We start from the raw sequence: 11,746 nt of genomic DNA on the forward strand, positions 1-11,746 counted from the left end.
AATGGGGATGATTTGGGTCTTTAGGAACATTCTGAAGCAAGATAACATTGAAGGGATATTGCAGGAAACTGTTTGTCTAGAACTTCAAATTGAACGTCAATGAGTACCACAGAAAAGGGGACGATTTGGGTCTTTAGGTTCATGCTTCTCAGAAATTATGACTCTTTAAGCGCACAAGTCAACACACAGATATGGAGGACAGCATATTTGCACAATAGCCAGAGGGTGGATGAGACTGCGTGCTTTCTAGTGTGCATGTGAGCTTGTGTAATGGACCACTATATGTGGAGGCAACTTTTACTTGGCATGTTCCTAGCAGATCAACCACTCTTTCTCAACAAAACACTTGCTTAAATGAAGCACCTCCATTGTAAACCAAAAGATCCCTTATCAAGGCCATCCATGATTCATTAAGCATCTATCTAGTGTTGTTTTGCTTGTATATATCACTGTGTTTTTTTCTATTTCTTCGTTCTGGCACAGAAGTCTCATCTCTCTCTAGTCTCTACCTTGTCAGCATCGATCGTTCCTTTCTCTCTTTAGAAAGGATCATATATACAAGAAATGCAACCGCAGCACACTTGGGCAACTACTGTTGACTTCTTTATAATAGCCATTCCCTTCTTGCCACAGAATTGAGATTGTGGCAACAAAAAGCATTTCTACTCCCTCGTTTTTACATTGCAGTTTTACAGCAAAATCATCATGGTCTGCCAAAAAGTCCATGTAACTCTCCACAAGATTTTATATGGAGGCTATTATTGTCGGGCACAACTTTGTTTCCCTCTTTCCTTTACTGAAAGAGAGCCTTTTACCGCACTCTTCCCTGGTCTATACTTGCAGCACTTTATCCAATTTTCTGAATATCATGTCTTGACAGTAGGTAAATCATGGTTAAAACTTAGTCCTGCCATGGCGGACCATAATGTCATTATGTTCTTGCTAAATCAATCCCAACAGAAATTAACTTCATGACATGGGGAACTGCCCCCCCATTTCCAAGAGCTAAATGTAGTAACGTACAGACAGAACCATAAGAGTGAAAATTGCTTTATTACAAGTAAAAGAAAAGGAGGAACTGTTTTGAAGTGCAACTCCAAGTAGGCTGAAGAACTAAGTCATGATTTAGTCCTTGATTGCCCGCATCCCACGAGGAATTTCACCATCATCATCAGCTCTGCATCACTTCCACCCAATATCTTTAAATTACAAATCCATAAGTAATCAAATAGAAACATTCTTGTTAGTGATCTTCATGTTTCTCTGGTGATTAATTTCTCCTCAAGAACTTCCAACAGATAATGAGAAATCATAGCGGAGAAGGTAGAATAGATGCTGGTGATCCCCCTGAAGTGAACTCTCCACTAGTCAGTGGCTGCATCTTGATAACAACAGGCTCTCCATTTTCATTTATCATAACCATGTTACATGGAAATTTATCTGCAATGAATTCCATGTCTCTTCTCTGATGCCTGTTACTAAGCACAACAGATTGAATCAGCAAAAATTTTCATGGCCCTCGAGAAAATGAACAACAGTGACTGTATCTCGTTATTTTTTTACCTTTCAAAAACCACACATGATGCATTAAGGCTTGTAAGTTTTTCAACCACCGTCAGTTTCAAGGGATAACCCATCACAACTTCCTTTTGGGGCACATTAACCTGCATAAATTACATGTGAACTAATTAGCAGGAATTCAATATAAAATGAGTGATGTGGCATGGCTAATTCATACCCCAAATCTCTTGCAGAGGTCAAGAATTGCTTGAAGCTTTACATATTTAGAGTCACTCCTCCATTCACCACCTTGTTCTTTTGCCATAGCTAATTCTTCAAATCCCACGGCCCAAATACCTTGCCACGTCTTTGCAGATACTAAGAAGGCAAAATGAAGCCCCGGGTTATACACCTTATATGAACTAGACATTTCATCAATTGTTCACACAGTATGCAAGAGCACAAGATATGAATTTTGTACAAGAAGATTAGAATAAAATAGATACTGACAAGGAATATTGAGCCACGGCATGGCTCCGAGGAGAGTGACAATAATGCCACCGGATGCTGAAATATTCTCAAGAGCCCACTTAAGCAGGTTTATGGTGAACTCCTTGAGTCCATCCATGACTAGGACCACCTGAGTGGGAGTGCTAGCAATTTCCGGCAACTGGCTTCTTCTCAAAGGTTCTGGCCTTCCTTGGTGACTACTCTACTCTCTCCCCTTGTGAATGAATCAGCCATGTCAATTTCAAACGCTCCTTATGGAAAGAAGAAAAGGAAGGATTTAGTATGAAGGTCTTGTGATTCTTTTATAATTAGTTCCATTCTTGTCTGTAGCGGAACAACCAAAATAAGGCCTTAGAATTCAGATGGAACCTAGGATCAGCTTTGTTAAGTTCTTGATATGAACAAAGGCATCCTATGCATATTCCACGATGCTTGTCTTTAAATTTCAACATAGAACCAAGGCTACTACATGCTTTCAGTTTGTCTGCAGCTGGCATGATGTACAGATACACTAAGGCTAAAAGGATCGTGACACAACAGTGAAACATCCTCGCCATGATATTATCGATGACGAAAGAAACTAAAAGCTTTATTTTTAATCAAAAAAGAAAGAAACTAGAAGCTTTTATCAGCAAATACGATTGAAGTCAGCTCACAACTTTGTATGGGTAAATAAGATGACTGAGAAAGCATGTCAAATAGCGGTTTTAACATGTCTTGTTACCTGTTTTTTATTTCAAGTTAACCTTTCAATCACGCAAAAAAGCAAATATTTCTTTTTTTTCATTTTGGCGTTATAGAAACTATTGGGATAAACCATGTCAGCTCCGGGAAGAAAAAACTCGGACCTGAAATTATTTTTATTTTTTTTTCAATAGGGAACCCTAAATTTTGTTATTTTTTTCTGTATAAATGTCTTGAGTATAAGTATGGATGGGTATTTAAAAAAAAAAAAAAAAACAAACAAACAAACAAACCTAACCCTCATGAGTCCCTAGTACCCTGACTCTTCAGTCTTAACTAACTTGATCAGAAGCTAAAAACAGTAAACAGCCACGTATACAAACTGAACAGGCGCCGAGTGCTCTATCATTTATTTCCAACACATTCTACGCCATATTTATGTGTGCTTCAAAGCTCAAAGTGCTAGTAACGGAGGCCACTAAATTCGAAAGCAAGGTTGCAAAAGAGTAAACTTCATTTCATTTGAACTTTACATTTCCCAGACCAAACGTATAGCCAGACCTAAGAGACCAGAGTACCTGCCTTCCCAACATCATATGGGAAACAGAGTAGCCAAGATGCAGCTCAGAAAGGTAATATTCACTATGAGGCATTACCTTAGCACTTGAAGCATGTTGCTTCTATGTTGGCCAAAGACCAAGCCAGCAAAATAAAACAAAACCTCAACTATTCAACGCATAACTGCCATGCGTATGGTGGGTTTGCAGCGAGAACCAGGAGGGCTGGCCCTTTTACATGGAGATGATCTTGGTCTTATCTTGTCATTCCTAGGAAGCATGGCAGCCATAAGTTTCATGCCCCTTGCAGTTGGCATTCTCTTGATGCATCTAAGAGCTTCTGCTGTCTGTGAATCCTTTGTGACCTTTTTTGATGATCTTTTACAATTCACCCGGTTCTCCCCTTTCTGATGATCTCGCAGAATACGATGTCTGGCTTCTGAAAAGTCCATTCATCTCATTTCAGATATATTGACTTGGAAAGAACTATTCAAAGACTTTGATGGAATAAACTCTCTTACCTGGCAGTCCTTTATCTGGAGTGGGTGATCTGTGTGGAGTTGGGGAATGCAGATCACCATTTATTTCAATTTTCTCAGCACCCTGATTGCAGTTATCTTCTTCAACAGAAGGTGGAAAACATAACATCTCATCATGCAAAACTCCATCGTGGCACTCACTTACTCCAAGTGGCACAGAAACATCAACCATGGGGGTCTCATCTATAGACACAATGCGATGAAAGTTTGGTCTTTTGGCAGGGGAAATCTGAGCAAAATTTCCCTTAGTCTCAACTCTAGATTCACTCTCTTCGAACTTTCTCTCAAAAGGGATGTGAGTTGAAGTTGCCTCAATGGCATCCTTAATTACATTGGTCTCAGAACTTTTGTTATTCCCTGCACCAGTACATTCACGGTTAACATTATCTAGAACTGACTTGGGTGATGTATTTGAATTGCTGGGATCTGAGCAAAGCTCTTGTGGTTTGATCAAACTTGAACACCAGGGTGTACCCTCCCTAGCATAGAACAGAATGTAGGCAGCTTGAGATAGCACAAATTCTTCCTGTTCCTTGCTGACCTGAAAAAATAATGAACAGTTAATTTAGTTTTGTGAGATACATCATTTCAGAACTAATAGTTAATACACCCAACTCAATCAACCCTCAAAAGGTATTACAGGCAGAATTACAGAAGAAATATTTCCAATCTCTTCCATTAAACACATACAGGAACGCACCTGAGCTCAACACACATGATGCTGGTAAAATTTGTTCAAATATATTATTTATCCAGCAGCTAGGAAGCCTGAGGACTTCGCTGGTTTGATACCTTCCAAACAATTGACTTTAGAGGGGTAAAATGTTTAAATCAAGAAAAGGATGGCTTTTGAAAAAACATAAATAGAAATTGTAAGATAACTGTTGGAAGTGACACCACAATTCCACTTCAGGACAAATCCGTGTTCAGGAAATGGTAAAAACCCTGACTTAACCGACAGAAGTTAAAAATAACCACATGATAACACAATATAACCCAGTGACGATGCAATCTCATTCATCATTTATAGGTTTAAAAGTAAGCAGAGGCATACTCTATAAGGAGATTGGAAGCAAAACAACAACAATCAACAGCAAAGAGATTGAATCTAGTATTTATTACCTCTGGATCATCCAACTTGTGCCATGTGTCTGGAGAGGATCTTAATATAGGCAAAAGTAATGTCCGTAACGTAAGTGAATCTCCTTTGTGCACCACAACCGCATATAGTTGATACTTGAAACCCACCTCCTGTCAAGAAAATGGAAGAGTTTTATTAAATGCTCACACAAAACAAAAACTAATACAACAAAACCAACAAATTTTACTTTTTGATGTGACATGAGTCGAGTCTTCAATCATTTATTTCCCAGACTAGCATGGCATTTGATCTTTACAGGTAAAAAGATCAATTAAATGGACAGTAATCGTAGTTTGATTTCAATTTTAAATTCTCTTAGCATGCCTTTTTCCATGCTCTTCATCTTGATTACCATTTAAATATTTGTTAAGATCACTTATCGCTTTTTAAAATGGAAGTGATCCTTATTCAGTGATACTAGTAATCCATGACTCACATCACTGTCCTCATTGTCATTGGTGTAGGGCTTCAAGTCCAACTCCAGTGGAAACTGCACATGCTTGCCAATCTTTTCAACAGAGGTCCCATCAATCTTGAATCTCTTCAAATGAAGAGCAGCAACTGAAGGAGCCTGGTCCAGCATAAGCTGTTTTTCCCTAGAAACTTCCTCCTTGCAGCTTTCACATGTAAACTTTGTCTCTGAATCCTCAATTTTCTCCACCTTGGTGAATGACTCCAGTGCACTCTGAAGAGAGTCCGCATCTTCAATCTCCAAACTCAGGTCAATCAGTGGCTCATATTTATCAGAACAGTGACCACAATTGCAGCATCGCAACTAAAATTCAATGTCAAAGCAAGAATCAATAATTAAAAAAAAATAGACATTTGTTCTAAGCATTGAAAGTAGAGAAACGAATACTTCAAACTTTCTTTGTACACCAGCAATATGCAAAATAAAGGGAATTCAATGGGAAAATTCACTCCTCAGACTCATACTTTGCTAACAAGACGACCTCCAAATACCCGCTCAACTATGTTCTTATCATGGGAGGATGCGCTGTCATCAGTTAGGCTTGAATCCAAACAATGCCTTTCAAGTCTTTCTAACAAACATTGGAGGAATTCATGGGCATCTTCCTGCTGGTATCGACGAAAAACAGATGAAATATCTAATTATTCATGGGTTAAGAATCACATTTAAGTCCAAAATTTTCAGAAAATTTTCCTCAAAATATCAAATAGGCATTGCAGAAGAAATCTAAAGTTCAAAGTATCCAAAACACCAACAGTATTTAAAAAAGAGAGAGAGAGAGAGAGAAATCACAATACTAAAAGGTCAATTGGGAGTACTTGAAAGCCCCTTGAAACTTAGAATTCAGCAGCACAGAAATGACAAATACACTAAATGATGATGCACAAGAAATGTATGGCCAAAGTAATTCATAATGCACTTAAGATAACCGATCCACTGCCACATGTTGCTCAATGATAAACAAAAGTGCAAAGGATACTTTCCAAATTGTTGACAAGTTTCAAAGGCTCAAGAATCTTTCCAGACGAAGATAAAGAAAGTTCAATGTGATCACGAAGAACACAAAGAACACAGAACCCTTCAGTAATGCCTGAAAACACCCAATGTCCAGCAGTAAATACCAAACTGAAATTCAATTAAACAGTACAAACAGTTCAGATCCTAAGTAGCTATCCACAGCTGGTACTCACAGGGCATTTCATGATTGCAAGAACGAAGAGCCTGAACAAGAGGCACAGTATGCGTAAAGCATTGCAGGATTGCATTAATATAACAAGTGTTTCCTTTATTAAAAAGCGCAGCACCCCTGCAAAACCAAACACCAAAAACAAAACAAAAATTTAATATCACAAAGGAATAAACATCAAATAGACACATGCACATCAAATAAATTCAAAATAATAACCTCTTAGACATACCACACCAGTAGGTCCAGTTTCCTGCATAAAACCAGGAAGCCTATATTCTTCATTTCTTCTCTTCTCTCTGTCATCCCAACGATTCCATAATTGAGGACCTGGTTGTCTGCGAAACCTCCTAATCCAAGGAGGAGGTAAACCCGGATGATACTCATGGAACTCGGGATCAAAATGCCCCAATTGATTATGATACATTGCGTGATAATAAGGGTCATAATGAAAAAATCGCCTGGGATTCTCTTTCTCGTCATCATTACCAAAACCCTCTTCCTCATCCTCAACATTTCCATCAGCAAGCTTCGAATCAGACGAGCTCGAAGCAAGCTTTTCACGTGCTAATTGCATAGGTGAATCAGGCTCACTATCACCATTATCACAACTAGCGACCAAACGGTGGCCAGAATCCAATAAAACCCCATCTTCATTACCATTAGCTAAAAAGGACCCAGACCCATCTTGATTTGACCGTGAAGGAACCGAAATCTGGTTACCTGGGGATACGATATGAGAAGAAGGCAAGGAAATGGTTAGGGTCTCATCAGATTGAGGCGTTGAAATCGAAATTTGTGAAAACCCACCTGAATTTGACGATATAGAAACCAAACACTGCTCTCCACAGCTTAACTCGGGTAAGGTTTTGAGAGAATTAGGTGAATTCACTGGATCCTCGTGTGAGTCTTCCATAAGTTCGTCATTTAGAGCTTCAACCCGAGACTTTGAAGAAAACCCATCAGCAACAATAAGACATTTGGACTCTAGGGATTCAATTTTAGAAGGCAGTGAAAACATATCAACGGCTGCTTCAGTTGAAACCTCCATTAAACCAGGAAAAAGTGAAAGGATTTTGTTTGTTTGGGTAAAGAAGAAACATATAAAAATTGGAGTTGAAAATAATTTGGGGGATATTTGATAGGGTTTTGAAAAGGGAAGGAGGAGGGAAAAGGAAAAGGTCAGGAACGGGGTGTTGGAGGGAAAATTGAAGCGCCAATTTGTTTTTGATTTTTTTTGATTTTTCTTTTACAGATTGCTATGGTGGCTCCCCGATTGCTCTCTTTCACTAGGGGAAGGGAGTTCTTTTTATAGTAAACAACTAGTTTTTTTTTCTTCTTCTTTTTTTCCTTCTAAATGCCGCGGATTATTCTAAAAAAAAATAATTTAATTTTAATTTTCAGTTTATTCCTTTAAAATTATACTTTTTATTGTTTTTACGCGTTAAAATTATTTATTTATTTTCTATTACTTACTTTACAATATCTTGATATTAAATTAACAATCAATTTTATGTGATAAAATTTTAACTTTTTATTTATAAAATTAACAGTCAATTTTACGTGATAAAGTTTTAATTTATTATTTAAAAAACTAAGAGATGAATGACCAACATGAAAGATGAAATAGAGCCATTTCCACAAGGTGTGCAAAACTACAATTTCATTACTTAAGTTTTAATTTTTTTATATAATTAGTCCTTATTCTTTTAGTATATTACATTTTGATCCTAATCGTTATTTTTTTTTATGTTTCAATTATTAAAAATTGTAAAAGGAAAGAGACAATTAGTATAGAAGTTAAGAAGACAAAAAATTATTTAGTAACAAGATTCTTACCATTAAAAACTTTGATTTTGGTATTTATAAATTCCTGTCCAAGAGAGAAAATTAATGAAGGTGGTTCCAAAACTTTGTTGAAGGTGAAAAAAATAGATTGGAACTTGAAAATTATTTGTAAATTTAATTTAATTTTGATGTTTTAGGTTGATTAAAATATGTTTTGGGGTTGAAAATAGAATTATTTTATTTTATTTTTTTTGTTAAAAAATAATTAAAATCTGAAATTTTAAATTGTTTTTTAACACCACTGTAGGTCTAAGGGGATGACCCTCCTCCTTCAGGTTTAGCCTATGAAAAGAGCTTAGCCTTCATAAACTTAGCTACATTTGATGTCTTGGACCCTAATCTCTTTCCATCTTTTAGGTGTATAAAAGTTTTTCTAGGGACCCCATATATTTCTATCAAGCATTAATATAGATGTAAAGGATATTTATACCTCATTAAATGATATTATAATAAAATTACACTCTAGACCATTCTCTTCACAACAAGATAAGACTTATAGACTGTAAATAAACTATAAAACCTTAAATTAAAAAAGTTTCACAGGTCTTCATTTTCTACTGTATATATATTCTTAGAGCATCTCTCCCTATAATATTCTTGTATTTTTTCTCTCTAAAAAGATATTTATTTAAATATCGGAGAGTCTCCACCTCCACCAAAATAAATCTTTTGTAGGTATTAGCCATAAGCTACCTTGGCCTATTAAGCACCAAGTATAAGTTATCAACTGTCTTGGTTAGGGAGAATGAATGATATTGTTAGGACCAATTGATTAACCAATTATCCAACTCGAGAGCCTTATTCCTAGGCTATTTGGATTTTTAGGACTTTATTAGTGACGTTGTCTGTAGAAAAATGATCAAAAGCTATTGGTTTCTTCCTAAAGCTTGATTTTGATATTTTTAGACCATTCAATGGCACACAACCAATACCTAACTGGGCTAGGACGCAGGACAAGTCTTCTCTTTACTGCTTACACTCCTGCCCAAACAAAGCTTCAACAACTTTGCAATCAAGTTTGACTCCTCACTAAGGCAGTGATAGTCACTCAAGGTGAGACAAGTAAATTTGGATTATGCTTTACCAACTTCACAAATGCAGTTGAAGTCTTAAGATTTTGAAAAGCTTTCAACAAGTACAAGTGAAATGCTGGTTCAAACCAGAAAACATGTGAAGTATTTTTTACAATTATCCAAAGGAAAGGGAAGAGTCTCCCTCATGCCGGACAGTCTACTTAAATAAAAATTAACCATAACCAATAAGAATAAAAAAGTAAGTTTCTTATATATAAATAACTTATTCAAAATGACTATTTTTATTTTCTCCAAATGATGCCTAAAAGCCCTTCAATAATACACCATGGAAGGGATGAACTTGGTGTCCCCAGTGTTATATACTCCACTCTCAATATGATTGACTTTGTCTCCTGGTTCTATATGTATTAATCTTCAAGGGATAGATGTAATTTCTCCGATGCTATATGCACCAATCTTCAAGGGGTAAATGTAATCTCTCTAGTGCTATCTATATCAATCTTCAAGGGATAGATGTAACATCATCGGTGCTATATGCATCAATTTCCAAAGGGTAGATGTAATTTCTCTAATGTTATATGCATCAATCTTCAAAAGGTAAATGTAATCTTCTTGGTGCTATATGCACCAATCTTTAAGGGTTAGATGTAATCTCTCTAATGCTATATGCATTAATCTCCAAGGGATTGATGTAATTGGTCTCCCTAATACAAATAACAACATCATGTAATTACCACTTTTAATGAGAGCTCTCATGCCCTGTAAAAAAGAAATATCATAAAGACCACTATTTAATAGATGGCTTTTAAGCCCTGTGACAATGTTAGGAAAACTACAAGCTTCCACTCACCAAGAACATATAATCACTTAGAAGTTTCTAACTATAGGTTCACCCTCATTGGGTTTCTCACAAAACCACTTAGAAATTTATATAGATGATAGGCATGGCACCCTCAATCTCTTAGATATTTTCTAATTACAAATTCATGTTCTTTTATATAGAAAAGAATTTTTTTTAGTCCAGATGCATATTTCTCTACATATTTCCTAGCTTACCCCTTTTTTATACGAGCAAAACTCACTACTTTACCTGAACTGGGAGATTAATTAAAATCTTTGCATATTATTATATCGTAAAGACTAAGGGACTACCGATGAACCAAGTTTTTATTAGTATATCTTTACTAAAAAAACACTAGATCAAGAAAAATTTACAAGTATAAATTTTCAGGAAAACAAGCACGCTCTAGTGAAGGTGCGCTAGTTGCAAGCCCCGGGCACGCCAGACCCAGACACGATTAGGCTTGGCAATGTGTCAAACCTCAAGCACACCTAAGAGAATATACATCCTCCCTTGAGCATAGCCAAGAGAATAATCATCCTTCCTTGGCATGCCCAATGGAATGAGGCAATGTGAGTTTGGCGAACATGTCAAACCTAATATACTTGGACTTGGTATTTAGCCAAGTCCAAGGTAACATGGGTCTAGTAAACATTCCAAATCCAAGGCACTTAGACTCAGTAGTCCAGCAAGTCTAAGGTAGTGACCATCCTTTCTTGGCACGTCCGATGGAATAACCATTCTACTTGCGGTACTCCTAAGAGGATAACCATCCTCCCTTAGGTCTAGCTTAGGGGAAGAGATCAGCCTCCATGGGCTCAACTACATCTGACTTATTAGACCCTAGTCTTCCTACACCTTTTAGGTGTATAAAAGTCCTCTAAGGACTCACCATATTTCTATCAAATATTAATATAGATGTCATGAATATTTATACCTCATTAAATGCTATCAGAATAAAATTGCACTTCAAACTGTCCTCTTCATAAAAAGATAAAATTTATGGGCTATAAATACACCATGAAACTTTCAAATCAAAGGTTCATAATTTCCATTCTCTACTGCATATATATTTTTAGAGCATCTCTCTTCAGAATATTCTTATATTTTCTCTCTTTAAAATAATATTTATTTAAGTATTGGAGAGTCTTTACCTCCATCAAAAGAAACTTTTTACAGGTACTAGCTATAATTCATCTTGGTCTACCAAGCATAAGTATAAGCTATCAATTATCTTGGGTAGGAAAAGTGGATGAGATTGATAGAATCAATTGATTAACTAATTATCCAACCTGAAAATCATATTCCTAAGCTATTTAAATTTTTTAGACTTCATCAGACTGCACTACAGATGATATGAATCTTCGACCTTAATCGAAGATCACTTTTAAAGCCATCCAAACACCATAAGCATCTACATGGGATTTACGCTAC

General features: G+C 36.4%; 1 protein-coding gene across 1 annotated transcript; it reads right to left on the minus strand.

Moving 5' to 3' along the window:
* Positions 1-2,791: 2,791 nt before the first annotated feature.
* LOC118039263 (uncharacterized) lies at positions 2,792-7,881 on the minus strand. The gene is made up of 9 exons (XM_073411289.1): positions 7,400-7,881; positions 6,821-7,312; positions 6,594-6,707; positions 6,383-6,493; positions 5,868-6,040; positions 5,368-5,706; positions 4,913-5,041; positions 3,773-4,331; positions 2,792-3,690 (listed from the first exon to the last, which is right to left on the minus strand). The coding sequence occupies exons 1-9, from the start codon at positions 7,638-7,640 to the stop codon at positions 3,425-3,427; spliced, it is 2,424 nt and encodes an 807-aa protein (XP_073267390.1). The 5' UTR covers positions 7,641-7,881; the 3' UTR covers positions 2,792-3,424.
* Between the last annotated feature and the right edge of the window lie 3,865 nt (positions 7,882-11,746).

The sequence above is a fragment of the Populus alba genome, chromosome 1, assembly GCF_005239225.2.
Source record: "Populus alba chromosome 1, ASM523922v2, whole genome shotgun sequence".
NCBI lineage: Eukaryota > Viridiplantae > Streptophyta > Magnoliopsida > Malpighiales > Salicaceae > Populus > Populus alba.

What these genes read in the sequence shown, in the direction of transcription:
- LOC118039263 (XM_073411289.1), bottom strand. Translation starts at nt 7,640, where the DNA reads ATGGAGGTTTCAACTGAAGCAGCCGTTGATATGTTTTCACTGCCTTCT. An exon ending in AACTGGACCTACTGGTGTGG is followed by an intron (nt 6,708 to 6,820) that starts TATGTCTAAGAG and finishes GGTTTTGCAGGG; the next exon opens with GTGCTGCGCTTTTTAATAAA. An exon ending in ATGACAATGAGGACAGTGAT is followed by an intron (nt 5,042 to 5,367) that starts GTGAGTCATGGA and finishes TTTTCTTGACAG; the next exon opens with GAGGTGGGTTTCAAGTATCA.